Source organism: Mirounga angustirostris, unplaced genomic scaffold (genome assembly GCF_029215605.1).
Source record: "Mirounga angustirostris isolate CCGP_5_RB_7025 unplaced genomic scaffold, mMirAng1.0.hap1 SCAF_12, whole genome shotgun sequence".
In the NCBI taxonomy this organism is placed as follows: domain Eukaryota; kingdom Metazoa; phylum Chordata; class Mammalia; order Carnivora; family Phocidae; genus Mirounga; species Mirounga angustirostris.
This window is the reverse complement of record NW_026991720.1, coordinates 42,731,831-42,759,478: the sequence shown is the minus strand read 5'-3', so window position 1 is coordinate 42,759,478 and position 27,648 is coordinate 42,731,831. Positions and strand designations below refer to the sequence as shown.

The 27,648-nt window shown below is 39.8% G+C and overlaps 1 protein-coding gene and 1 pseudogene across 5 annotated transcripts in view; both read left to right on the top strand.

Annotated features, from left to right (window-relative positions):
• The window catches only part of BMPER (BMP binding endothelial regulator), a 249,704-nt gene that overhangs the window by 62,513 nt on the left and 159,543 nt on the right, over positions 1-27,648 (top strand). For 4 of the 5 annotated variants that reach the window (XM_045864437.3, XM_045864436.3, XM_064575064.1 and 1 more), the window contains exon 6: positions 3,187-3,269. In XM_045864437.3, the coding sequence (XP_045720393.1) occupies positions 3,187-3,269 (83 nt within the window). Of the gene's footprint in view, positions 1-2,705; positions 2,883-3,186; positions 3,270-27,648 lie in introns of those variants that run through there. The other variant, XM_064575066.1, reaches the window with a different exon arrangement.
• LOC123836233 (U4 spliceosomal RNA) lies at positions 711-785 on the top strand (annotated as a pseudogene).

Sequence of the window (27,648 nt, the reverse complement as noted above, 5' to 3'; positions counted from 1 at the left end):
TCTCTAGGCTGCACATTAATATCACCTGAGAAGCTTTAAAAAAAAAATAAAGCTGGATGCCCTGGCTGCATTTCAGACCAGTTCCATCAGAATCTCTGAGGACAGAATCCAGGCCTCCCACATAATTCCTATACACCGGCAAGCTTGAGATGGATAACAGAGCAAATTTTATATGCCATAGAGATTTAAAAATCATTGTAGCTCTTAAATATGAATTCAGTTGTGTTGAAGAGACTGTTGCTTTATTGGTACAGAATCGACTCAGCGTATGCAACATTCTTCCTTACTTATGAGCTCATCATGTTTTTAGGCTGCCTTTGGAAATGTGGGTACGCAAACAGCTGAGTGAATTTATTTCAGCAGTTGAAGTTATCATATTTGAGCAATTGCTTCTTTCATTTGGCTTTTGGTTGAGTTCCCAGGAAGGAAAGGCTGAACTGTATGATTGCACATACTGCAGCGCTCAGTCCTCACGAACATCCAGGGAGGGATGAGGCACTGTCCACAGTTCACACAGGAAGAAGTTAGACCCAGTGAGAATAAGTACCTTCCCGAGGCCCATGAGGTGGGGTCAGGGTCTGGCCCCTTCTCTTTCTTGGCCACCATACTGCACTACCTACTCCTCCCCCTGCCCCAAACACACACCGTAACAATTGTTCTGCTTGGGTCCAGATGCCCTGGGAGACAGATCTTTAAAAGTTAGCATGCCAAGCTTTGCGCAGTGGCAGTATCGTAGCCAATGAGGTTTATCCAAGGCGCGATTATTGCTAATTAAAAGTTAGCATGCCAGGGGCGCCTGGGTGGCTCAGTCGTTGAGCGTCTGCCTTCGGCTCAGGTCATGGTCCCAGGGTCCTGGGATCGAGCCCCGCATCGGGCTCCCAGCTCAGTGGGAAGCCTGCTTCTCCCTCTCCCACTCCCCCTGCTTGTGTTCTCTCTCTCACTGTGTCTCTCTCTCTGTCAAATAAATAAATAAAATCTTTAAAAAAAAAAAAAGTTAGCATGCCAGTGCCACACGCTAGCCCCCGGCACCTGCACAGGCTCTGTGCCTTCAGTTATGGGGTCAAGAATCAACTCTGCTCCCTCTCTTTGATTTCAAAGGCCAAGCTTTGAGGTGCAAATCAGAAGACTCAGAAGAGGCCACATCCAGAATGTATTGTCCTTTGTCTTGGGAGGGAGGACTCAGCCAAGTCTATGTAGGGACAGTCGAGGGAAGCCACAGGGTATTCTCCTTGGTAATTCAGAAGGACTGGCATCTGTCATTGATCATAGAATGGTATTCTGCATAATGACAAACATGTACAGTCTGTGGTCACTTTCTTCCTGAAACAGATTTCAGGGCATTCTTGCTGGTCTGCTTTTTCCTTTCATCTGACTTTACTCAAGGGTGGTGGGTTGTGATGGGAACAGTTTATGAAGAATTTTCATTTAAAATTCCCTTATTTAAGTTGTCAAATGTAGATTGTTGTGGTTAATGTGTCTGGCAAACTGGATGACGAAACCAGTGTGCAAACATATATGAAAGAATTGAAGACAGTTTGTTGGAAGTATGCTTTGGAAAGAGACATCTGGGCACCTGCCATTATTAACAAGGCTGGGATATAGCCTCTGGAGGGACCCAAGCTTACTTAAGTCTTTCTGTATCAGTGGGAACAGCAAAGAGGTGGTTGGTTGCTAGCTCTGGGTGTGGGTATCAGGTAGACTTTAAAATCACAGTTGCACTCAGTGATTCAACTTCAGACTCAGTAGCATTTGTTTCCATGTCTTTCCGTTGGACAAAGGGCTCCATATCTAGATTTAAAATGAATGGGTCCAGGGAGCCTGGGTGGCTCAGTTGGTTAAGCGACTGCCTTCGGCTCAGGTCATGATCCTGGAGTCCCTGGATCGAGTCCCGCATCGGGCTCCCTGCTCGGCAGGGAGCCTGCTTCTCCCTCTGACCCTCTTCCCTCTCGTGTTCTCTGTCTCTCATTCTCTCTCTCTCAAATAAATAAATAAAATCTTTAAAAATAAAAAAATAAAAAAATAAAATGAATGGGTCCAGCAGCCAGTCTAGTTGGTTATGGGTAATCCTTGTTTCCCCTTCTCAGGTACCAAGAGCTTCAAGAGTTTGGTGGGTTCTGTTGATGACTTCAGTCGGCAGGACTTAAATACTTACTCTCAGGGTCATGTGTCATCTCTCGCAAGGGCTCCTTTGGCTGATTTTTGGCACCAGTGTGCTGGCCCCAACACTGTCTACTGTGTGGAAAGTGACCTCAGCTATTCCGGCAAACACCTTATGAAGATGGTCCTGAGGAAAGTGACTAGCTGACCATCCTCTCATAGCCTGTTTGACACGGGGTGACTGGCCAGCCTGTGTTTCAGGTCGTTTATGGGATTTCTTAAGAATACAGCAGTGTCCTGAGCATCTTTCTGACTTGGAGACACTTCCTGGGCTTTTCATCTTATGAGGCAAACTTGGTGGCTGACCTCTTTAATATCACATAGGGTGTTTCTGAAAAACTGTGTGACATCTCTTGCCCTGCCTTTCCCCCTTCCTGCCTTGGTGCCTGACCCTCTGTGTGGTTCAGCTGGTAGATTAGAGCTGAGGTTGAGTTCTAGCTCTGGCACCTGCCAACTGGGTGAGTCACTTCCTCTCTCTGAGCCACATTTCCCTCATCTACGGAGAGTGACGAGAGTCCCCACTTTGTGGGCTCACTGTGAAGATGGAGTGAGATAGGGGTTACAAAGAGCCTGGTAGAGGCTGGACAATTCCTGAATACTCACCAAGTGACAGTTCTTCATGTCATCTGCTCGGTCACTTGACTTCTCTTGGCCGCCTTCTGTTTGCCTCTTCCAGCCCCTCTGGGTTTCGTTTCCCTGGCTGTGGTCAAGGTGGTCATGGCATGGTGAGTTCCTTAGACTCATAGGGCTCACCATTGTGCAGTGTTTCCCCCCGGGCTGACCTGGCTTCCACCGTCTTATTTGCTTTCTAGCATCTTCAGGTTTCTGGACACATGTCAATCTTCTGTACTCCTTTTTTTTTTTTTTTAAACTATGAGGCAATCTTGTCCTCCGATTAAAGAGGACAGTCCGCTAGGTGGAAGTGGAGTGGGAGGTGGATAAACAAGATGGATGAGCAGTGGATAGAAGCATAGTGTCAAGCTGAGCAAAGGCTACGGCCCTAATTCTAAACTTTTCCTTACTTTCCAGGCTGTGTGTTTGAGGGTGTGCAGTACCGAGAAGGGGAGGAATTTCAGCCAGAAGGAAACAAATGTACCAGGTGTTCCTGTGTTGTAAGTATTGTCCTGGATGTTCTAAGGGTATTCCTTCACCAAGAACAGCCCTGATTCTCTTTACAGTCTCTCTTCCTCTCCCTCCTGACATGGAAGCAAGGAAAAAGCTCATCGCTCTAGGGCAGGTTTCTCAGCTTTGGCACTATTTGACCAATAGTTCTGGGCTGGGTAGTTCTTTGTGGTGGGGGCATTGGGAATGCATGTTCCTGTGCATTGTACGATGTTTAGCATTATCCCTGGCCACAGCCCATTAGGTGCCAGTAGGACTTACCCCCCTCAGTTATGATAACCAAAAATGTCTGCAGACTTTGCCACATGTCTCCTGGAGGACAAGATCGCACCTGGTTGAAAATCACTGGTTTAAAGAGTGAGGGAGGAAAGCTGGTTTCCCTCCACCTGCTTCTTCTTTGGGAAGCTCTGGATTCTCTTTTCTTTGAGGTAGCTGTTGAGTTCTTCAGGGCAGTCACATGGGAAGCAGAGGGGGATAAGTGCCGCTTGCCTCAGTATATTCTGTGGGGTGAGATAACCTGATCGGAGGCTTGATCATTTTCACTGGGGGATGGAGAGGAGGAAATGGGCACTAAACTGTGGATTCAGAGCAGAGTAGGGATTAGTGAGACAAAGCCATAGACTTGCCCTTCTAAGAATTGTTGACTTGTGATTCATATACTAAGGATAGCTTCCGAGTACTTAGGAATGAAAGAAGGAACTTGGTGTATACCATAATTTTAAAGGGATGTGGTGATGATGGGGAGTCTAGTCTTAATCAGTGCTCCAAATTATTTATAGTAGGGAGTTAGTACAACCATATATTTTTATAACTTTTAATCTTTTGTAATGAAGAACAGATAGTATGCGTATCAGAATATTAAAAAAAATACATGGAGAACGCCAGTATCCTAATTTCACCAAAGTAGAATCATATGTGGATCATCATGAATCATAACATTTGCCATTTCTCTACATATCTTTTCTAAAATCTTTCCCTTTTCCTACACCACACACTAAAGTGAACATGACCAAGGTTGATGGTTTTTGGATGGGGTAGGAGAAGGAAAGGAAGGAAGGGAGGGAGAGGGGATATATAAAAGGTATGTGATATGAGATGTATAATACCCATAATACTATAATAATATACAAAAATATGAAAGTGATTTTGTGATGAAGATGGACAGGAGTTTGCATATTCAGACTCAACTGTCATATTTTTCTCCTTTGCTAATTATGGTTAAATAGCTTTATGTTACTTTTTACGTAAGTAAGCCTTTATAACAAGCCTATTTCTTAATTTTATTTCTTCCATATTGGTAAAGTTTTCTGATAATTTTTTAAGTTAATCTCATTCCTCTGGGTAAATTGAAGAAAAACAAGGCACATTTCAGTAGGAAATTTAATTTTTTAATTTTATTTTTTTTGGAAAGATTTTTAATTTATTCTTTAGAGAGAGAGAGTGAGAGAGAACACAAGCAGGGGGAGGGTCAGAGGGAGAGGGAGGAGCAGACTCCCTGCCAAGCAGGGAATCTGAAGTGGGGCTCAATCTCAGGACCCTGGGATCACGACCTGAGCCTAAGGCAGACACTTAACTGACGGAGACACCCAGGTGCCCCTCAGTAGGAAATTTTATATCTGTACCCGCGTGAATTGTCTTTCCCGTAAAGGTGTGCCGAGATCAGGCAGCTGAGCCTCCTTGGGGAGGAAATTCAGAAGGTGGCAAGAGGACAGAAGTGTCCTGCAGTTTTGCCAGTGACGATCATACAAAGTTATCTAATGTCGGGAACTGGAAATGAGTTCAGCAACTATACATATAGGGGTCACAGACTCAAATGTGTCCAAGGTATTCAGATTTCATGTGTTTGTAAGCACAAAATGTGCTGAACAAAACATACCTGAGGGCCAAGTTCAGGCCCCTGGAAGTTCTGCTTTCATTTTCAATTGAAACAAAAATCCAAAGATGATGTTACTTGCCCAAGCTTTCCTGCTAGCAAGTTTTCTCCAAATCTCTATATCTTTTCTATATTCCTGTATTTTAATTTCCTAATTTCTTAATCCCATATTCTTTCCAGTTCTCTGTGTTGCCACCCTTAGCACGTAAGGGGCAGTGAATGGCTTTTTCTTATGTTCCTGATGTCAGTCTCGAAGCTAATAGGGTAAGAAGAGAGGAGGGAGCTCTTGCCTGGGGATATGACATTTGTGCCCTAGGCTTGGTTATGAGGAGAGCTGTGAGAGCAGTTTTTCTTTTAATAAATATAAAAATTTGAAGTGTCATGTTTGTTTTTTTTGTAGTTGTTATTAAAATAACCTGGTTTTTAATATTCTTTCACTTTGTCACGTTTTGATGTAGTGCACTAAAAGAAAAGAAGATAATGTTTTGGCAGCAAACGGTTCTGTTTTGAGAGTAGTGACCATGAGGCCCGGAGTTGATGGTGCTGCCCCGCAGCAGGCTTGGAAGCTTTGGCATGGAAGGTGCTAGAAGGAGTGAGGTGTCATCTTGCTGACCGAGGGGGCAAAGCCGGACAAAGGCTTTGGACAGGACCAGTGTGAGGCTAAATGCTCTGCTGGGGAGGCTATAGGAAGGGGCGTAGGCTATAGATTTTCCTGTAAAAAAAAAAGAAGACCGGGTATAATAACATGTGCTTCAGTAGAAAGGAAAGCAATACTATCCTGTGAGAGATACAAGCACATTTATGCATTTGAGCATGTATGTGGCATCTGTGTGTGTATATATTTGCATGTGTAGGTGTCTATATCTATGAGTGTAGATAGCTACATAAATATACAAGTCTATATAAACATGCCTATAGATAGAAATACAAACCCACACATGTCCGTGTCTCAGTTTGGATTCCCCCAGAAACAGACCCTGAGACAAGGATTTGCATGTAAGTCGTTTCTGTGGGAGATAGGAGTCTGGCAGAGGAGTGTGGTGATGAGATGAAGAGGGGAGGCAGCCAGTGGAGGGGATGTCACCAAGATGTCACCAGCCAGACACCAAGGGGATGTCTGTGTTAGACCGTGTGCTCGGCCAGAGTGCGCTCCTGCTGGGCAAACTCTGGAAGCCAGTGTGAGATTCATGCCTCCGAGTTTCCTGCTTGAGAGGTAAGGGAGAGGAGATGTGTTTACAGCAACTCCCATCTGCTCCAGGGGGCTGCTGACTGGGTACCATTCTGAGGCTGCCGCTCAGGTGACAAAGTGGCCTCTAGCAGCAAGAGGAAGAAACCCAGGTGGCGGCAGTTGGAAGCCTGGCGTGCACACTCATGTGCTAAGTGTGGGAGGACGGGGGCGGGGCTGCAACACAATCAGCTACAGCATATTTGTGTGTGTCTATGGTACCTAGACACACACAAACTACACTTTAATTTGTTTTTTGAGAGAGAGCGAGCATGCACACTTGAGCTGGGAGGGGCAGAGGGAGAGGGAGAGAATCTTAAGCACACTCCATGCCCAGTGTGTAGCCAGATGAGGGGCTCGATCTCACGACTCTGAGATCATGGCCTGAGCCGAAATCAAGAGTTGGATGCTTAACCAACTGAGCCGCCCAGGTGCCCTCAGCACATTAATATGTTTCTATCTCCGAATATGTTTGTATATATGTGCGTGTCTATGTATTATATGTATATATTCATACACACATCTTTAGAACACTGGAGCACCAGTGTTTTCTTTTGCTCCTACTGCTTGCTGCCTGGTCTGGAATTCCTTTCTTTTCCTTTCTTCACCTGGTGAGTGCTTGAGCTCTCAGAGTCGGTTATCATGATCCCACTGCAACTCGTTGACCACTTTGTTTCCCAGAGAGTGGCAGCAGTGTCTTCTCATTTGTGTTCCCGAGGCTCACGGCTCTCACTGGCTAGTTTGCCTGCCATCTTTTGCTCCCTCCTTCTCTCACACACACATGCACGCACACGCACCCCCCCACACACTTCCAGGTAGCAGGTTGTAGCATGATTACTGGTTTATCTTACTTTGGTCCGTGTTTACACCGTATGCTCCATCAGGGAAAGAGCCATGTCTCCTAATGCACGTCTTTCTAACCTTGGTGCTTAGCGATGTGAGTGTTCAGTGATGTTAGCATTCTTTTATATTGCTGTCTTGTGACGTAGTACATTACAACCCAGTGATCTCTTCTCTTCCGGTGACAATTCTGCCCTTCTGAGCTGGCCAGCCCCTTCTTGCCTAGGAGAATGGCTATTGTATGTAGTTAGCCCATTCTCATTAGATTTCTGTTTGCCTGGGAGACACCTTAAGGATGTACATGCAAAGCACCCCTAGTGTATGTTAGCCATCTCTGATGGATGACCTTGCCAACTCTCTGAGGTGTTCCTCGCTCTCAAGTAAATATTGCATGTACCATGTGGCTTATATTTTATATCCAGCCCTTTTAGTTACACTCTCCAAATTTGTGAAAATTGGTCTACCCGTGTTTATGTGATGTGGTGACAGGGGCAGACCACCAGAAAGACATTTCATCTTCTTGAGATGGATTCCTTAGATGATGAAACAAATGCCTTACGCATGATTTTACGTCCTTGATTTAGGTCAGGACAGTATATATGGCATTCCAGACAGTTGAGAACATGCTAACATTTGAAGATATCTGGAGAGGATTTCACAACCTCTTCCTCTTACTCATTCTAGAAGCAGAGCATCTAACATTTTTAGGTGTGAATATCATCATGACTCACATAGAAAATGCATTGCTTTCCTATCACTTGTTAAACTATATAATCCCCATTTACCCATTACATAAATAAGAGAGCCAAGAGAATTACTTCTCCAGAGTCCCAGTACTAATGGGGGGGCGGGTGAAAACTCGAGTTCTTTTGGCTGTTCCATAGAGTTGGCTGAGTCATACTGGAGTGCATTCCTTATGGCATGTGTTCAGTCTGAATAAGTCCTACATTCATTTTAAAATGGAAAGAAGATGATTCTTTCCTAACACAGAAGCAAAGTATTATTTATAAAGTATACCAAGCATTGGTTAAAGCACACATCTGTTTCTTTTTTGTTTAAGCTTGAGTTTTTACTACCTGCCTAACTGGACAGCACACAGTTCTGTATGCCTTTGTTCAGTCAGATTTTCAGGGAACAGGATGGCGGCAGTTGGCACAGACATTTCTGTAAAATCCGATGTCTACAGACTTGCAAGACTAAAGACCAAGGTGCCAATGAGAGATGTTTGTGTTCTCTTTTACCAAACTGTTTTAAGAACCCTATGGGCTCAGTGTTCTTGGAAATTCCTTACTGAAGGGAGTAAAGCCCACAGAGTTTGTAGGATACTCTTAAAAGAGTGGCAAGTCCTCAGTCTGCAAAACCAGCCAAATTAACTGGCCAAGATCAATTACTTTGCTGACAAAGGCGTATTAAGTTCAGAGGATTTTTACTAATAAACATGGGTTGTTAATGGGCTGTCTGTGATGAAGGAGCTGTACTTTATTGGCTCTTAGAAGCCATGAAGTCCATAAACACCTTTGCTCTCACTTACACTTTAGATACTGCAAAGTGCTGTCTCCCAGGGAAAGTGAAACTCCTCGGAAGGTTATTTGGAAAGAACAAAGCAAATGGAGATCTTCATGGTTCCTGCTCCTCTTAGACCAAATTCCTTAAGATGTTCTGCACAGCCTAGCATGATCCAACCTCTGCCAATCTCTCTGGCCTCATTTTTGGCCCTCCCATGTCCTCTCTGCTCTGGCCTCTGGGCAGATCCTCAGAGTCCTCACTACACAAAGTATGGACCCAACCAGCAGTGTTGGTCTCATGTGAGAGATTGTTAGAAATGCAGAATCCCAAGCCCTATCCCACACCTATTGAATTGATATGTGAAGTTTAATAAGATCCCAGGAATACTTACCTGCCAGATAAAATTTGAGGAGCACTGGTCTAATACCTCATGGCCTTTACCTGGGCTGCCTTTTCTTCTCTCCTTTCTTCTCCCTATCATCCCCCATACCTAGCTAACATGCACTCATCCTGCATTTGGAAGCCCAAACATTCCTTCTTTAGGGAAGCTTGATCTGATTCTCAAGGTGAGATCAGGTCATGTTGCTAAACCTCTTAGAGCAGCCCGTACCTTACTTCCCAAACATTTAAAATGATTTGTAATTAGATTTTTTTTTTATTTGTGATGATTTTATTTAACTCCACCAGGGTACAATGGTTTGTATCCTTACTGCTTGATATATAATGGGCATGCACAATAATTGCTGAATTCATGAACAAATGACCACTGACTTTGATTTTCCTTTCTTTCCTCATTGCCTCTCTCCCCCACTCTGCTACTTTAGTTTCCCCCTGCACATTTAGTCTTTGCAAGTTCAGCAGGGACTAGAGAGATGCACATCACGGTAGATGAGCTCAGAAAGGAAGATGGATTTATGTTCAGCTGCTGTAGCACTTATAATAAATTGCTTTGTATGGAATGCGGATGACTTCCCTGGAGATGTCTTCTTTGGAAAGTGCTCCTTAAGCCTTAAAGATTCCTACTACTCATGGCAGCAGGAAGATGCAGTGGCAGGAAGTACTTGCCAATATTCAGGGCAGAGCTTTGGAAAGAGAGCATGATTCTGTACCCTCAGAGTTGACCTTGCCCTGAAGTAAGGGGGAGACGTGTCCGACCTCTCCCTGTTCCAGCGTGTTCGGCTTCAGATTGCACTTCCCTATAATAGGAAGCAGTGGGACATCTCCTCATCTCTGTGGTCACGAAATGCCACGGCAATCCAAGTCCCATATTCCCACCACACTGCTGCTCCTCTTGCATGGGGACTTGGGGCCTTTTGTGCTTGAACCTTCTCACAGGGCCTCTCCCTGACTTGTTGTAATACGTGCAATTTGGCACATTTTAGATCCAGGCTGTCATTATATCTTCCTTATCCACAGGGAGAAATTTGGCTACATCTGGGCAATAAATTGGAGAATTGAGCAATTATCAAGTGAATTGGATTAATGTGGGCAGTTTATCTAAATAATGTGGGCCCCAAGCCCTCAGAATAGTTTTCAAAGTAGTCTGAAATATTGGTATAATTGCTGCAGTCTTCTGTTTTGTGTTGTGGATGTACCATCACCTTAAGGATAAAACGTTCTTGGTTTTGAGCAGTCAGTTGAAAAAAAGAGTCTTTTCTTTAGGGTCTGGTTAGCACTTGACCACTAGGAGGGGACTCCAACTTCCTTAGGAAAGTGGCTGGTGCTATACTTGTCTTTGGCTAGACCATGAAGTTCTGAATCTTGGTGTTCTATGTTAGAATGAATCTGAGCAGCTGTGATCTGTCAACTAAGACTACTAGTGAAAGGTCTATTGTAATGCCATTCTCTTTAGATTGAATCCATAAATGTACAAGTATTGTTATGGGAGTGTCAAATTCTTGCTTCTTGAAAATATCACCAAAACGACCTGTTTATAAAGCAAAACCAAGTGTATTGCTTAGTTTATGGATCATTACCTTGACAGAGCCTTAAAATTATGTCTTAGAAGGAAGAAGGCAAAGGTAAGATATTTATGAGGTTTGGGGGGCATCTAGTTTAAGGTGGGTTTTTCACTGTAAGGTCTTGATTTGAATTGGTATGATATACTAGTCTAGAATTGGTGGGAACAGTGAGGCAAGGGCTCCAAGGCATGTCTTAAAGAGTTCATGAGCCTAGATGAGTTATCTGTGTTACTAGTTGAGTACTTTCAACAGAGTTCCTGAAATCAACAGGAAGCTCAATTTTTTTGATGTTAAAAAGACTGGGAGTAACTACTGTATATTTTAAATCCTATTTCAGCCATGCCTCATGTGTTTTCAGTCCAAATACTGGATTTTAATCCCTACATATATCTCTATTTTTTTGTAGTTTCTAAGCTTTCTTATGCTTATTTCTTTATATAATTTATAACTGAAACAGCCTATAAAGTTATTTTTCTGCATAGGGAGGCACCATTTTAAAAATGAGCCCAGTAGGGAAAATGGTTGGAAAGGAAATTTCTTGTACAACATTTGAGCATTCATAGGAAAACACATAGTTTGAAAAGAGATCAGTGAATGATTTATTTACAGAGGAATTACTGTTAATAATAGCTGCTTTTACTGTGTATACTCTGTGCCAGATACATATAATGATTTAATGTTAATTTTCAAAATTGTTCTGCAATCGAATAAAACATACAAATTGGCAAAAAAAATTTTTTTTCTGCAATCTAGGGAGGCATTAGCCCCCTTTTTTGATGAAGAAAGTGAGATTCTGAGAAGTTTAATAGCTTGCCTAAGATCAAAGAGCTAATAAGAATTGAAATCTTGAACTGCTTGATTATAAAGCCACATGTCATTTCTCTCCCATCTTACCCTTCTTCCCCCAGACCAACCAGTGTAATTTTGAGATATTATGTATGATTGTAGACATTTGGAAGTGGGAAATGCCATTTGAATCTATGGAGTGAAGAGTAACCAGACTTTTTGAGGGAGAAATAATGGTGAGGTGAGCGTTTACAAAGAACCCCAATTTTGGTGCAAGAGGTGCAAACACAATAAAAGTGTGAATTACACTTCTCCTCTTAGGAGTTCCCAAGTCTAAGCAAGTTTAAACTCATACCAGATTTCAGCCTTGGGTGTTCAGCCTAAGTATATGTCACTGTGATGCCAGAGTGGATGAAGAACCCGTATCTGTTACCCTCACATCAGTTGGAGAACGGAGACGCTATGATCTATAGTGCATTTCCTCGCCAGGAAATTATGAATATACAAAGAAAATGTGACAGTTGCTGGGATAGAGCCATTCTCACTGCTTCTGCTTCCAAAGATGGATAGAAATAAGTGTTTATCTAATGGGGCCCGTCTATCCCTTGCAGTAATCACCAACAGAGCGGAAGCAGCAATTTGGGATAGCCCTCTTTGGAGATTATATAGAGGAGTTGGGTTCACCTGGACACGAGGTTCAGTGGTTCTGTGAGTAGAAATTCATCCTCCTGGTAGAATGAAGCAAGTGTATGATTGTTTTTGAGCATTTGCTTTCTACTGTCCATCTAAGAAGCAGATACATTTATATAATCGAGTGGAGTTTGGTATAGAGATTGAGAGCTGGTAGGAAAATGAGCTCAGTTGGTTAAATCTCCTCCCATTTATCCTTGCAAAGATCATTCCTTTAATCTTTTCCTCTCCCTTTTATTCTTTTTAAGTTGTGTCATGTGATGAGTCCTTTTTATCTCTGAAAAACCCAGGAAAGGTATTGATTTTACTAAATGCTGAAGAATATCTTCTGTTTAGCCATTCCTCCTTCCATCTTTCCACCCCTTGCTTGTCTCTACAGCCAGCCAATCATTATTCATTTAACTGATTGTCTGCTATGTGTTAGACACTGTATTAGGCACTGAGTGCTCAAAGATGAAGGGGATTTCATTTTTTATCTCCAGACAATTATAGTCTAGTGATTTGGGTGTATTAAAAATAAACCCCAAATCAAACTATCATGCAGCACATTTTTTGTGTGCAAAGTTTAAGATTATATTATATGATAATATGTGCTAACTGTAAGATAGATGATAATTATATAAATTCCAGATGGATTGAAAAATAGAAACAACTGTACAATTCAAAGATAACCACTGTTAATATGATTTGATATATTTCCTTCCAATCTTTTTTCTCCATATTTACATATAGTTATATAATTAGGTAGGATCACATCCTATATGCCATTTTGCATCTTGGTTATTTTCATTTATCATCATATTGTGAACATATCTCCATTTCATTAAAAAGTAATTGAAAATTGAAAAATATTTTTAATAACTACATAGTATTCCATCAGTATACTATGATTTATTTAGCCTTTTTTTTGGTATTAAAAAACTAATACTGTTTTCAGTTTTCATTGTTAATGAGTGACATGACAAACATCTTTGAGAATTAATCTTTCTTTGTTTCTCTGATTGTTTTCTTAGGCTAAATTCATAGAAGTATAATTAGTGGGTTGGGGATACAAACACTGCTGTGTCTGTGTGTGTGTGTTTTGCTAAAACACCTCATGTAAGTGGTGTCCTAATTTCTATTTCAATCTATAGCACATAGGTGTATATATCCCTGCACCAAAACTGTTTTTCCACTTGAGAACCTTGTTTTCATTGGCATTTGACTTCTGGAACTGAACATTTTTCATACATCAATTAGTCAATTGTTATTCTGAGTGTTAGTATTAACTAATTGTTAGTCAAGTGTTATTCTGTAACTTATGTTTTTATTTCTCATTTTTTATTGAGTGGTTAAAGTTCTATTGAAGTTTATGTATGTATGAAGGATATTAATCTCCTAGTTATGTTAGGTGTGTTTTTAAAAACACTGAGAAAAATGCTGCGTGTGTTGTTTGACCTTAGTGTGTATATTGCATGTTGGATAATGGCAGAGTTTGCTGAAATCCTGTGTGTTCTTCCAATCTTTTCTCTTCAAATCTTGATCCAAATATATTAATAAAGAGAAAAGTGAGTCAATATTGTTAGCTCCCAAATTTAATTAGTCCAAGACTTTTCTTGATTTCAGCTCCTCTCTTTCTGTCTCTGACCCCTTCGTTTTGAGATAGTGATCTTCTGTACTTGTTCCCAGGCTAAAGTGAAGTTATTCTTTGGGTTTCGATAGTGCCGCCTCCCTACCCCATGGCTCTGCAGCCTCCCACCTCTCTGTCTCTTCACAGCTTTCTTTTTCTCTCTTGGCTCAGACTGAGAAAGACCCCTCCCCTGCTTTCCAGACCTGTTCATCCATTGGGGCTCTTGTTCCCATCCTTTCCCACCTTCCCTCCTTCTGTGTTTCAGATTTTGTTTCTTGTGGATAGGCATAATGTGCCTTATACCTTTGAGTGCAGTGTCTCGCACATAGGAAACAGTAAATATTTGACTAAATGCCTGGTCTTACACTTTCTGATTTGAGTATCCATGTTCTTGAAAATGAGTTATATGATCTAGAACCTTCTACCTTCCTACCTGGGACTTTGTTTCAATCTTGAAGGCAATAAGCTACATATCACTTTTTTCTTTCAATGAGCATAGTGACATGAAGGGTTTATGATAAACCTGTAGAGGGAAGAGAATGCAATCTAAAGCATTTAAAAAAAAACTGGTGAGAAGACATCTGAGTGGCATTGTGAAGAGGTAGGGGTGGGGGTGGGGGTGGGGTGAGCTCTGAGTCTTCAACCTCATGGGAGGGCAAATGTCAGAAAGTATCTCCCTGTGGTGTGGCAGGAAGGGAAAGGAAACAGGCATTAATAAAAGTGAGAAGAAATATCCCTTTTTTTTTTTAAGATTTTATTTATTTGACAGAGAGATAGAAAGCACAAGTAGGCAGAGCGGCAGGCAGAGGGAGAGGGAGAAGCAGACTCACCGCGGAGCAGGGAGCCTGATGTGGGGCTCGATCCCAGGACCCTGAGATCACGACCCGAGCCGAAGGCAGACGCCCAACTGACCGAGCCACCCAGGCGCCCCAAGAAATATCCCATTTTATCAACAAAATAGAATAAAATATTAGTGTTGTGATACTTTAGACTATTTCCAGACGTTTTTGATCTTTTCTCCATTATCACCATGAGAACTTAATTTTTTTAAAAAAATCGGTACTCTGGGTCTTGCTCCTCTCTTTGTCTTCTTGTTTCTGCTTTATGGCTCCCCCTCCCCTCCATTTCCTTTTCCATCTCTTTTTCGTTCCCTCCTGCTTCCATTTTCCCTGTCATTTCCAGTCCTCCTGGAGGTATCCTGCTTTGGTTCTCATCAGTATCTTGGCATGATAGCCTGTTTCAGTAAAGTAGCATAATTCACTTTCATTGTCATCCTGGTCTCTCCTTGAATAACCATCCCAGAGTTCTGTGCACACTAGATATTCGGGAATTATCTTTTGAATGAGTTGATTACGCATTTTGGCACCTTTTAAATGTCATTCAACTGTTCGATTTGGAGGGTGGCAGTGCTTTTGCGGTCCTGTGAATGGCTCCAATTACCACCATTCCCTTTGAGTGGAATTTTAAATGGCACCACTTGTTTCATGTAAGCAACAATGTGTTTGGATTGCAGGGAGCCACCGTCCTCCCAAAGATTGGGGGATACTGGACCACAGACACACAGAAGAATATTTCCCCCGAATATATCCAACATTGTCTTCTAAAGCCCATCTCTGAGCCTACACTGAGTCAGTGCAGTGAATCATCCCTTGTAAACCCACCTAAATTCTTACTGTGGTTTAGAAGGGCCAGCTTGAAATATTGAGCGGATTTTGCTGTTTGGAAAGGGGACAGGCCTCCAGGATCTGGATGAACCTTCTGTGCAAGGAGCACCATGAAATGTATAAACAACCCAGAGTTATATCCAGTGTCAAACATTATCTATCACGTAATTGTCTGCACTGCTGTTTTGCCTAGTGCCTCTTCTGTTCTCTGTGATACACATCAGAATCAGACAATGTGATCATGATTAACAGTATTCTGTTCCAGATGTCCTGTGTGGGGACTTTTTAAACCCCTGAATATTGCTGTAGTTAAACACAAGTAAAAAATGTTACTCATAACGAACCAAAAGAAAGGCCATGGTTTGTCCATGACATTTTCTTCAGTGAGGGGGAAAAAGGTACCTGTTTCATTTTTGGTCTGATTAAATATAAATTTGTAGTGTAGTCAAATATCAATAGAAGCAATTAGCCATTATACGGCGGTATACTTTGGTTGTATTTTAAGAATGAAAATTCAATAATAGAAAAGCGACTTTTTAATTTCAAAATGAGTATGAAAAATTACTCTCACCACATCATTCATACCAATACACATCTTACTTTTTTTCATGCTTTAATCTGACAAAACAAGTTTTAATGTACTTCCACATTTTGGTTGTTGGGCTGTGTTGACTTTAGGGTTCTTTTCCCTCGCCAGTCTGAATTTATGAATGTGATTGGTAGATGACAGGAGTGACAGTTCTTGACATTGGTGGAAAATGTGTTTCTTTCCAGTTTCAAGTTCAAGAAAAGGAGAGGGAGGGGACTCTTGAGAATTTTTGGTTTTGTTATTAGGTTTTCAGCATCCATAATATTCATCAACAATGGACACAGCTGTCTTTAATAACTAAGCACACCAACTGAAAGAACAGAACGTGTGCCAGAAAAACATCAGGCTGTAAGGATTTTTTCCAGTGCAAAAATTTTCATATATTGAAGCAAGATTTCATTTATAACCAAACTGGATGTTTACTCTGAGCTTCTATCAGTTAAATAAAAGCATTTGACCAAGTGCTAGGAAAAGCGCAATGAAGTTTTGGTATTTTTAAAAGTTTTGCCTTTGGTACTGTATTGCTCTGGATGGTTTCAGAGCATGCAGATGTGTTCTGTCTCCCTTAGGGGGCGTTGTTGTGGGCAAAGGTCACTGGCCAGCCTGAGGAGAACTGCGGTCCTGTCCTGCTTCTGTCACTGGCCAGTTTTGTGACCCAGAGCCTTCCCACTAACCTCTCTGAGACTCAGTTTCCTCATAAGTAAAACAAGAGCTTGTTAGAACCTTTTCAGTTCTATAATTTCCTGACTCAGAAAAGCTCTTAATTCTCCCAGGAAGCAAGTTATTTGATAGACTCTAAATACAGGTTAATGGGATTATTTTTTCTAATATAATAACAGGTCATCACTACATTTTAGAATTTACTTTTTTTAAAAAAATGCATTAATTTTTAATTTATTCATAGTTACATTCACTCCCTTTGTTATACATAGCCATGAGTTTTGACAAATGCACAGTTGCATATGTTTTTAAATAGTTAATGTTGTTATAAATTATATTCAGAGCTGCAAAAAAATCTACCTATTATTGTAGCTATACCACAAGTTATAGTAAAAAACTAGAAAGATAAGTAAGTTAGTTTTGACTCTTCAGTCATAAAGCTTCTCTGAAATATCAGAACATGTCTGGTGCCTCCAATAAGTCTAGAATGAGGAGGAAGAGGCTCTCATCCATTTTGGATCTCATGAAGGTCTTCACTCATGAAATGTATTTGCGGGTTTTATTTACAGAACAATGATTAGAACTAGAGGAAGCTTTTCTTCTCCCCACCCCCCACCCCCCCAGGATAAGGGTAAGACAGTACAATAGGATGGTAGTGAGAGCCAGGAATAGAATAGAACTCCAGTGGCTGGGTTCTCTCACTCGTGTTGCTGAATATGTAGGTTGTAGTTTATTATACGACCCTAGATTCATTGCTCAGAGATGGAAAGGCATTTCAGTGGCTTGACATGTTTCCACATTAGTATAAAACCAAGTAGTATGAGATTGAGGGTTTTCTGGAAGAGTTTTGAGGTTCTCTAAGGAGAGTCCCCTGACCTTTCCAGCTGTGTTTGTTCCTTGAGACCTGTGCAGATGTTAAGTGTTCCTTCTCCATGTTAACTCTTGTTTCTTTCTCATCCCAGATATTGTCCAAATGTTGGTACAGAAGAGGCTTGAGTTTTCCATAGGGTAGGGTAACCATGACCATAGTATTAATAGAGTCAGGGGATAACAGGTGAATTCTGTATAATCCATCTGGGATCTGGCCAATGGGCTCTGGTGGGAGGACACAGTCTTTGGAGTCAGTGGGGGTAGGGATTTAATTCAGCTCTGCTCCTCTAGCAAATGAATATACCCCTGAGCCTCACTTTCTTCATTCATAAAATAAGGGACCACTTCTTGGCAAAAAATATCCAGGAACCTTATGTTTTTTTCTGCCATCTAAATATGGTTGCCATAGCAAACAGGACCTACAAAGCTAATCCATCTTGGAAGAATTTTAAGCAAAACGGAAAAGATAAGGATCTCTTGCATCTTGCTGCAGAAATAAAATCAGAGATTTCAAAGAAAATTTAGGGCTTTGGAACCCCAAACACCCCCACTCCCATTTTTTTTTTCTTACTTAAATAAAAGAAGTCCCATACAGCTGTGAGGATTTCATGGGATGGTGCATACAAAGTGTCCTGGCTAGGGGCGCCTGGGTGGCTCAGTCATTAAGCGTCTGCCTTCAGCTCAGGTCATGATCCCAGGGTCCTGGGATCGAGCCCCACATTGGGCTCCCTGCTCCGCGGGGTAGCCTGCTTCTCCCTCTCCCACTCCCCCTGCTTGTGTTCCCTCTCTCGCTGTGTCTCTCTCTGTCAAATAAATAAAATCTTTAAAAACAAACAAACAAACAAAAAAACCATAAAATGTCCTGCCTAGTAACAGCACTTAGTAGATGTCTCCCTTTCTTGCAGGGCTGAGTAATTTTTAGTTATAGTGCTTTCAATGGTAACTGTTTGAATTTAGGACATTAATTTGTATATCGAACCTAAATGTTTTAAACCAAAATTTCCTGGATTAGTTTTCTGAGAAGAAACCTACCAGATAGCTTCTCGGTGTCCGATTATTGCCTTCCTACACAAGGTGGCACGAACAAGCTGCCTCTTTGCCTTGAAATGCCAGTGCCTTTCTTTTTGCTCACAGGGAGACAGAATTCTTCAGTCTGAGTCATTCTTTCTCTTCATTAAAGGAGCTGTTAGGTCTCCTCAGCCACCTTGGGAAATTCTAGACACTGTTCTAGTAGCATTTCAACCCTGCTCTGTCCAGTGAAAACAAAAGTGAGCCACATTTGCAATTTTTAATTTTCTAGTAGCCACATTGAAAGAAATAAGAAAGAAAACAGGTGAAATAAATTTAATAATACACTGTATTTAACTCATTGTATCCCAAATATTATCATTTCAGTATATAAGCATTATAAAAATATTAATGGGACATTTTACATTCTTCTTTTCTTTTTTCATACTATGTTTTCACCTTCTGGTGTGTATTTCATATGTAAAGCCCTTCTTATTTCAGACTAGCCACATTTCAAGTACTCAATAGCCCTTTGGGGAGTGGCTACCATATTGGACAGCACAGGTCTAACCAATGCTGGAAGGTACAGAAGAAGCAGGTCCCATATTCACACTCAACAGGACCTTCCCTCCTGCCCAATACCATCACATGCCATATTGATATTCTATTTGTGGATTTCCGGGTTGATATTGTGCCAAGAAACTAGGGTGAAGTAAAAATGGAAGTTAGTTACCAGCTAGAATAATCCTTTCTAAGGGTTTGCCTCTTTCTGCTCTGAATCTCCATTGGTATCCTTTCTTTTTCAGAGTTAAAGCTAAAGCTCCATCCCCAAACTTATCTTCCAATGCTCCCCGCTCACATACACCTTTCCAGACACGCTAGGCTTCTTGCGATTCCTCAAACATGTCAGACACTCTCATCTCAGGTCTTTTGTATTTGTGGAACCCTCTGCCTGGAATGTTCATCCCCAGATGTCCAGGTCTGGCTCCTTCATCTCCTTCAAGCCTTTGCTTGAATATCACCTTCTTAGTGAGGTCTTTCTTCACCAATGCCATCTAAAATGGTGACCCTACTTTGCTGCCAACTCCCTTTGCCATCTGACACTCCTTATCAAATTGATCTTGTCTGTTTCTTCCTGGAGCTTTTTTATTGCTATCTGATAAGTTTGTTTTTTTCTCTATCATTCTCTTTTTCCCCCCTGCCCTGGTAGAATACAAGCCCCGTTAGGGCAGGGACACTGTTTTGTTCATGCTGTATTCCTACTATCTAAAACAGAGCTTAGCACATAGTAGGCACTCAACAAATATTTGCTGAGGGATAAATGGATGAACAATACCAAGCCTTTGATATTTCTAAGAATCCAGAATTCCAATCATAGTATTTACCAACAGTTGATTAAAGTTTGTGAAAGTTCTGAATACCACCCTGCCCAAGATAAGTAGCTTAATTTGCTTAATTTGGAAAATACAATCAAATCATCCATGCATTAACTTTTTTTCCGATTTGCAAGGTCCACTAACAGACTTTTACATTGTTGTCCAGGTCAGCTAGACCCCAGTGGGAGTCTGGTCAGTGCCCTCAAACACAGACTCTGCTCGATTTTAAATGGTGACTTGTTGGAATGTCCGAGCAGATTCAAATTAAATTCAAGCAGAGTTCCCAAATGCTTTTCCTTCTTTGGAAGTAGATACTTAGGAATTCTCAAAATTTAGGAACTCTCAACTTGAATATTTAATGGAGGCAGGTTGGATTACCGCCTCTATCTTTATAAATCTTCAAACAAATCTTTCCCGTCCAGTTTTAGCACGGTGCTTGAGAACGTTGTGAACATGTGCACAGGGTCAAGGCTGAATGGTAAGAAGGGCTGTTTGTTGTTGGCTGGATTCATGTGGGGAGCAGCGCTAACCATGGACTTGTGCAGCCAAACAGCGTGATGTGATCCTCCGGCTGCAGAGAGCCCTGCCAGACGCCCGAGTCTGGCGCAGAGGCTGCCTGGCTCTTCAGAGGAAAGGCCCGTCTAATTTAGAAGCCAAAAAACTTTCTTTTGTCTTTCTTGTGTTTTCTCCAAGAAGGTGAAGTTTTGAAGGCCTCATTAGGAGGGAAGTGTGTGGTGTCAGAGAGGCTGTCAGGATTTTCTAACTTGTAGTATGGAGGTTAGCAAGGAGCTCTCAGTACCTCTGTCCTCTCTCCCTGTCTGCTCTCAGTCCCTGAACATAAAATTGGCAATGACCATAAATATGTTTCACACTAAGTCATTCTTTCTGGCAGGGGAGTGGCCTCTTACCATTTTCTTACATGTTCCCAGAGAGGAAATCAAACCTTTGTCAGCAGTTTCAGAGTCAAAACTCAAGACTGAAGTTTCTAGGCAATGAATCCCTTTTCGACTTCCCTTTACCCTCCTGGGTGCTGGGAACACAATGGGTTTTATATGCTGAGAATGTGCCATTTGGTGAATGAGAATTTAGAATTATAAGTTAAGAAGGTCCTGTGGTTAGTTTAAAATTTGGTAGGATAGTTTTGGATTAAAACCAACAATCTCAAACTTTACAAAGGTATGTCATCCCCCCATAAAAAAATAATCAAATATAGGAAGGTTCTTAAACCTTATTTTTATTATGTAATAATTCTTATACTCTCAAATTTTAATTTATGTGAAAAAGACTTTACCATACTTACTGGTTTATACCATTCGAGTGTTTACAAAAGATATAGTTTGACAAGAACTTTTGAATTCATTCAGAGAAAGGATATTTTGCCCTGAAATCAGTTTCTCCTTTCTTGTGAAGAGGCTTTCCTTCTGAGGCCCTCAGTTCTGACCTTATAATCTAGATGGGAAGATGATATCCAGTCTGTTGACTGTTTTCTTTATGACCTTCCCACAGTCCTCATTGAATGAGTACAAATGTACTTTAAAGGCTGATGTTAAACTATGCATAAGCCTGGGGCTTGGGGGTGATGGAAAGACATGATGGAGGGAAGGAGGGAGGCCATAGAGAACTCATTTTATTTTCCAGTCCTTTTTTTTTTTTTCATTTTCTTTTTTTTTAACTGTCTGTTTTCTTCTTTTAAATACCTCTTTGGTTTCTCCCACTTCCTCAAAACTTCAAAGGTAACCATGACTGTAAGCAAGTTGGGAGACCTTCCCAAACTTTCTAGTGGAAGATATCCTATCCAGAGCTTTATGGTCAAGATCTGTAAGAGTTTTGTATTTGTCTGTCACAACTTGGTTAATAATTGTGTTCATTTTTCTGATCTACTAAATGACCCATTTGTAATTTTTTTCCGTAACAAACCTATGAATTATAAAAAAATTCATATGTTGAGAGAAGAGATGAGTTTAAAGACAGCTTGATCAAATTATATTTGAAAAGGAGCTATGCGGCTCAAATAATCCCAAGTTCTTACTACCCCTGTGACTTTGGCATGTATTTTTTTAAAGATTTATTTATTTATTTTAGAGAGAGAGAGAGAGCGAGCACACAAGCAGGGGGAGGGGCAGGGGGAGAGGGAGAGAGAAAAAGAATCCTCAAGCAGACTCCCTGCAGAGTGTGGAACCCGACAGGGCTGGATCATGATTTGTGCCAAAATCAAGAGCTGGCTGCTCAACCAAGTCGACTGAGCCACCCACATACACTGACTTCGGCATATTTTAATGTAGGAAGTGAAACCATTCATTCATTCCTTCACCCATTCATGTAATAACACTTTTTTACTTTGGACCTACTGGAATCGATAGCCTGACTGTTCTAAGTGCTAGGAGGACAATAGTGAGCTAGAAAAATAAAAATGTCCACCCTATATTCTAGTGGGCAAGGTAGACAACAGAAACGGTGAAATATATGTATGTCAAAGAGTGAAAAATGCTAAGGAGAGAAGCAAAACAGAGAAGGTGGAGAAAATGTGTTGGGGTGGGGTGGACAGTGATCTTAAATAATGGGGTCAAGAAAGGGCTCACCATTGCCTCACTAGTGTATTAGTGTATTATACCCCAAACTCTACTGTGTTTGCAACAAATAGACACGTGTCTGTTCGGTGAAAAGAGGAGCTGATAAATAAGAAATCTCCAGAGATTTGTCTAGATCAAATAATGAATTCAATGTATATAAGTGTTATGGATTTCATACTGCTTATCCCTTTATGAACTGTAAACTGACCCTTTGAGTCATGGCCATTTTAGGGCTTGCTGTTCTGTGATCTTTTTGAGAAGTTACTGATGCAGAGGAATTTTGGGTAAACGTACTTTTGATATTTTACCCACAAAAAATGCTTACACAAAAATGAAGAAATAGCACCACCATTCTAAAGAAACAAACCTGCCCTCTTAAGTAATGGTTGAAACATTACCTATGTAGTACTCCAACAAAATATGTTTAAGCTGAACCTTATTATGAGGAAACAGACAAATCCAAATTCAGTCCTGGCCCAGATTCTTAAAAAATGTCAGTGTTGTGAAGGAAAATAAAAATTTGGGCAACTGTTCTAGGTAAAGTATATGAAAGAGACATGACAACTAAATGCAACACATGAGCATGGACTAGATCCTGGATTGAAGAAAATACTTTAATAGACATTATTAGGAAAATTGGGAAGATTTGAAGATAGACTGTATTTTCGATGATAGTACTGATTGATATTAAATTCCCTGAGTGTGACAGTTGCATTGTGGTTATAAAGGAAAAAGGAAAGTGTTCTTGGCCTTAGGAGGTACATGCTTAATTGCTTAATTAAGGGTAGGATGTTTACAAATGAGTTTTAAACAGTTCAGAAAAAAGTCTCTTTCTCTGCCTGAAAGTATTGCAAAATACTAAAAACTGGTGTTTCTAGGTGAAGGGCACGTGGGTGTTCATTGTATTCTTGCAACTTCTCTGAAGGCTTAAGATTTTTAAAAATCAAGTGTTGGGCAAAGAATTGGACGTGGTTGTAAAGTTATTTTTTTGTCATTTTATCAGCTAACTTGTGTCACCATTGGTATGATGTTAGCTGTGGCTGTTTTTGTAGATGCCTTTATCAGGTTGAGGAAATTCCTTTCTATTTCTAGTTCATTGAGTATTTTTAATGTAAATAGGTGTTGGATTTTGTCAGATGTATCTTGTGCATTTATTGAGATGATCATGTGGTTTTTGTCCTTTGTTTCATAAATATGGTGTATTACATTGATTAATTTTTGTATGTTAAACCAACCTTTCATTTCTGGGATAAATCTTACTTGGTCATTGTGTATTATATTTTTTACATGTTGTTGGGTTCAATTTGCTAGTATTTTGTTGATTTCTGTGTCTATAAGGGATATTAGTCTATAGTTTTCTTTTTTTGTGATGATGTTTTTGTTTTTTCATCAGGATAATAATAGCTTTATAAAATGAGCTGGGAAGTATTCTCTCCTATTTTTTGGAAAACTTTGTAAAGGATTTGTGTTAATTTCTCTTCAAACATTTGGTAGAATTCAATACTGAAGCTATCTGGGTGTGATCTTTTCTTCACGGGAAGTTTTTTGATTACTGATTCAGTTCTTGTTAGAGATCTATTCAGATTTTTTATATCTTCATTAGTAAGATTCAGGAGTTTGTGTGTGTCTAGAAATTTGACCATTTCATTGTAGATCATCGAGGTTGTTAACATACAATTGTTCATAGCATGCTCTTGTAATCCTTTTTATTTTTGTAAGGTCAGTAACAATGAGCTTTCATTCTTGATCTTAGTAATTTGAGTTTTCTCTCTTTTTTTCCTGTTCCGTCTCTCTGTTCGGTTTGTCAATTTTTATTTGTTTCTCAATTCCACCATGACCACCTTCTTTTTATTAAGTAGATATATTTTAGCCATATATATATAGTAATTTCATATTCTCTACATATGAAATAATAATTATATATATATATATAATTTTCATAGTCATTTTCTTAGTGGTTTTCCTGAAGATTGTAATTAACATCTTGATTTAAAAATATCTAGTTCAGATTAATGCCACCTTAATTTCAATAGTATATAAAAACATTGTTCCAATATAGCACTGTTTTCCTCTTCCTTTCTACTGTTATTGTCAGACAAATTACATCTCTGTAAGTTACAAGCTATCAACACAGTTTATTATTTATTGTTTTATACAACTTCCTTTAAATATTATAGGAAAAAAGGAGTGAGAGAAAAATATACATTCATACTGTCTTTTATATTTATCTATATAGTTACTTTTAATGGTGACCTTTATATCTTCATGTGGATTTAATTAATGCCCTTCCATTTCACCCTGAAGGACTCCTTTTAGAATTTCTGGTAGAGTAGTTCTGCTAGCAGTGAATTCTCTTAGTTTTTATTTATTTGGGAATGTCTTGATTTCTTCTTTGTTTTGAACAAGACTTTTGCTGTATGTAGAATTTTTGGTCGACTTTTTTTTTTTTTCCTTTTATTACTTGGCATATGTCTTCTGGTCTTACTGGTTTCCAATAAGAAATCATCAGCTTATTTTATTGACGATCCCTTGTATGTGATGAGTAATGAGGGAAGATTCTCTCTTTGTTTTTGTCTCTCTATAGTTTGATTATTATATATTTGTGGATTTCTTTAAGCTTGCTCTATTTGGAGTTTGTTGAATTTCCTGGATGTGTAGATGAATGTTTCTCATCAAATTTGGGGAAATTTTGAACATTATTTCTTCATGTATTCTTTCTGCCTTTTCCTCTCTCTTCTTTCCTCCCATTATTTATATTTGCGACAGCTCCTGGTGTTACACATATCTCTGAGGCTCTGCTTAGTTTTATTTATTCTTTTTTCTTTCTGTTCTTCAGACTGGATTATGGCACTTGATCTGTCTTCAAGTTCCCCAGTTCTTTCTTCTGCCAGTTCAAATCTGCTCTTGAGCCCCTGTAATGAATTATTATTTTTTATTTTAAAGATTTTATTTATTTATTTGACAGAGAGAGACACAGCGAGAGAGGGAACACAAGCAGGGGGAGTGGGAGAGGGAGAAGCAGGCTTCCCGCAGACCAGGGAGCCCGATGTGGGGCTCGATCCCAGGACCCTGGGATCATGACCTGAGCCGAAGGCAGACGCTTAACAACTGAGCCACCCAGGTGCCCCTGTAATGAATTTTTTATTCCAATTATTGTTCTTTTCAGTTCCAGTATTTTTATTTGGTTCTTTTTAATAACTTTTCTTTATTGATATTCTCTCTTTAATGAGACATCATTCTCATACTTTCTTTTCTTCTTGAGACATGATTTCTTTTAGTTCTTTGAACATATTTATAATACCTGAATTAAAGTCTAAGAAGTACAGTCTTTCAGATTCAGCAAGGATGATTTCTATTACCTGCTTTTTGTGTATATGTGTGTGTAAGCCACACTTTCCCGCTTAGTTGTATGTCTCATTTTTGTTGTTGATGCTGAAAAGTGGACATTTTAAATAATGCAATATAATAGCTCTGAAAATTAGATTTCCTCTTTCAGGGTTTGTTGTCATTGCAGTTTGTTTTTGTGGTTGTTATTGTTACTTTTTGTTTATTTGGTGAATTTGTTGGACTAATTCTGTAAAGTCTGCATTTTTTGTCACGCGTGGCCAATGAATCTCTGCTTACTTTAGTTGCCAGCTCTTGATTGGATAGAGATTTCCCTGAGTGTCTTGAACCAATAGGTCTCCCAGCCTTTGCCAAGGGGCTCTGTGTGTGTGTTGGAGCATGCTTTCAATATTCTAGCAGGAAGTTTACAACACTACCCTGTCCTTAACTTCTTGATTGTGCAAAGCCTCAAGGTCAGCCAGATGTGAGAGATTTAAGCCTTCTCAGGTGTTTCCTGGGAATGCATACTGTCTTGTACATGTGTGTGGCTTTCTAGATTCCCAGGATTATGTAGGATCTTTTCAAAATCCCATATAGATAACCATTCCTCAACTTTTCCTTTTAAGTTTTTTGGTCAGTGTTTTGTTAACCCCAACTGGTGATGCTGCTTTAGGCTACTGCTATGTTAAACAATTACTACTGATCATTTTTAACAAATGCCTTGGGGATAAGATAGAGTGAGCTTTGAGTTGGAGATAAGTACAGATAAATTCTGAGAGTGAAGTTTTTCAGTAAGCTCTCAGACAGATGAAATAGTGACAGATACTCGGGAGGGGATAGTTGGGGAACTCTAAACCCATTTTTCTCACTCTAGTGGCTGCTAGGCTACTATAGGTGTGAGACAATCAGCTTTCAAGGCTATAGTAGAGCTGGGTAGAGAGGGACAAGATTAGTGTAAGTTAAAATGCCATTAAACTTGCTGGTCTTATTGGAATTTGGTTATTTTTCCTTAATAAATACTCTTCAGATTGTTGCAAGCCTTTATTCTCCAGAGCTGTGAAAATGATGATATAATTTTGATGATTTTCTCATTGCTTTACGGTGGTGTGAATTTTCAGAAGTCCTTACTCTACCATTCTGGAATCTGTAAACTGTTCAGAACCATTTTATGTTACTTTTGCATTTCATTTTATCAATTTATTTTATTTAAGTACTGGGAAAGCCCTTGAAGTTAAATCTTTTCTTGTGTCCTTAAGTTTTTCTCTAAGGTAATATATTTTTAGAAATATGATCACTAGGTCAAAAGATATTAATATTCTTAAATTTTTTATTATGCTTTGCCAATTTGTGTTACACAGATACTCTCTTAATTCACACTTTAGCTCTTAGTATATGTAATAAAGGTATGTTTTCCTGCATGTTTAGCAACTCTGGATATTATAATATATATTATTTTTCTATTATGAAACTACAGAGTTCTATTCCATTTTTTTTTCTTATTTAAATAAACCACTGTAACAACTAGGATAATGGCCAAAATATGATCTAAATAAAAATAATAATTTTTTTCCTGAAGTAATAGTTGTATTCTCTATTTAAAAACATATACATAATGCTAATTTCACTTTAAAAGCCCTAAAAAAATATAGATAAAATATGAAGAGTTTTTAAATTCTGAGAGAGATTTTGGTTTATGTCTTTTTAAGTAAGGCTTAGGTTTTATAGTGCATGAATGAATCCCTAAAATCATCATGTATTTTTGGCTAGGTTTTACTGGAAAGGAGACCTTACCAAACTCTGTCATTTGCCAAGTAAAAG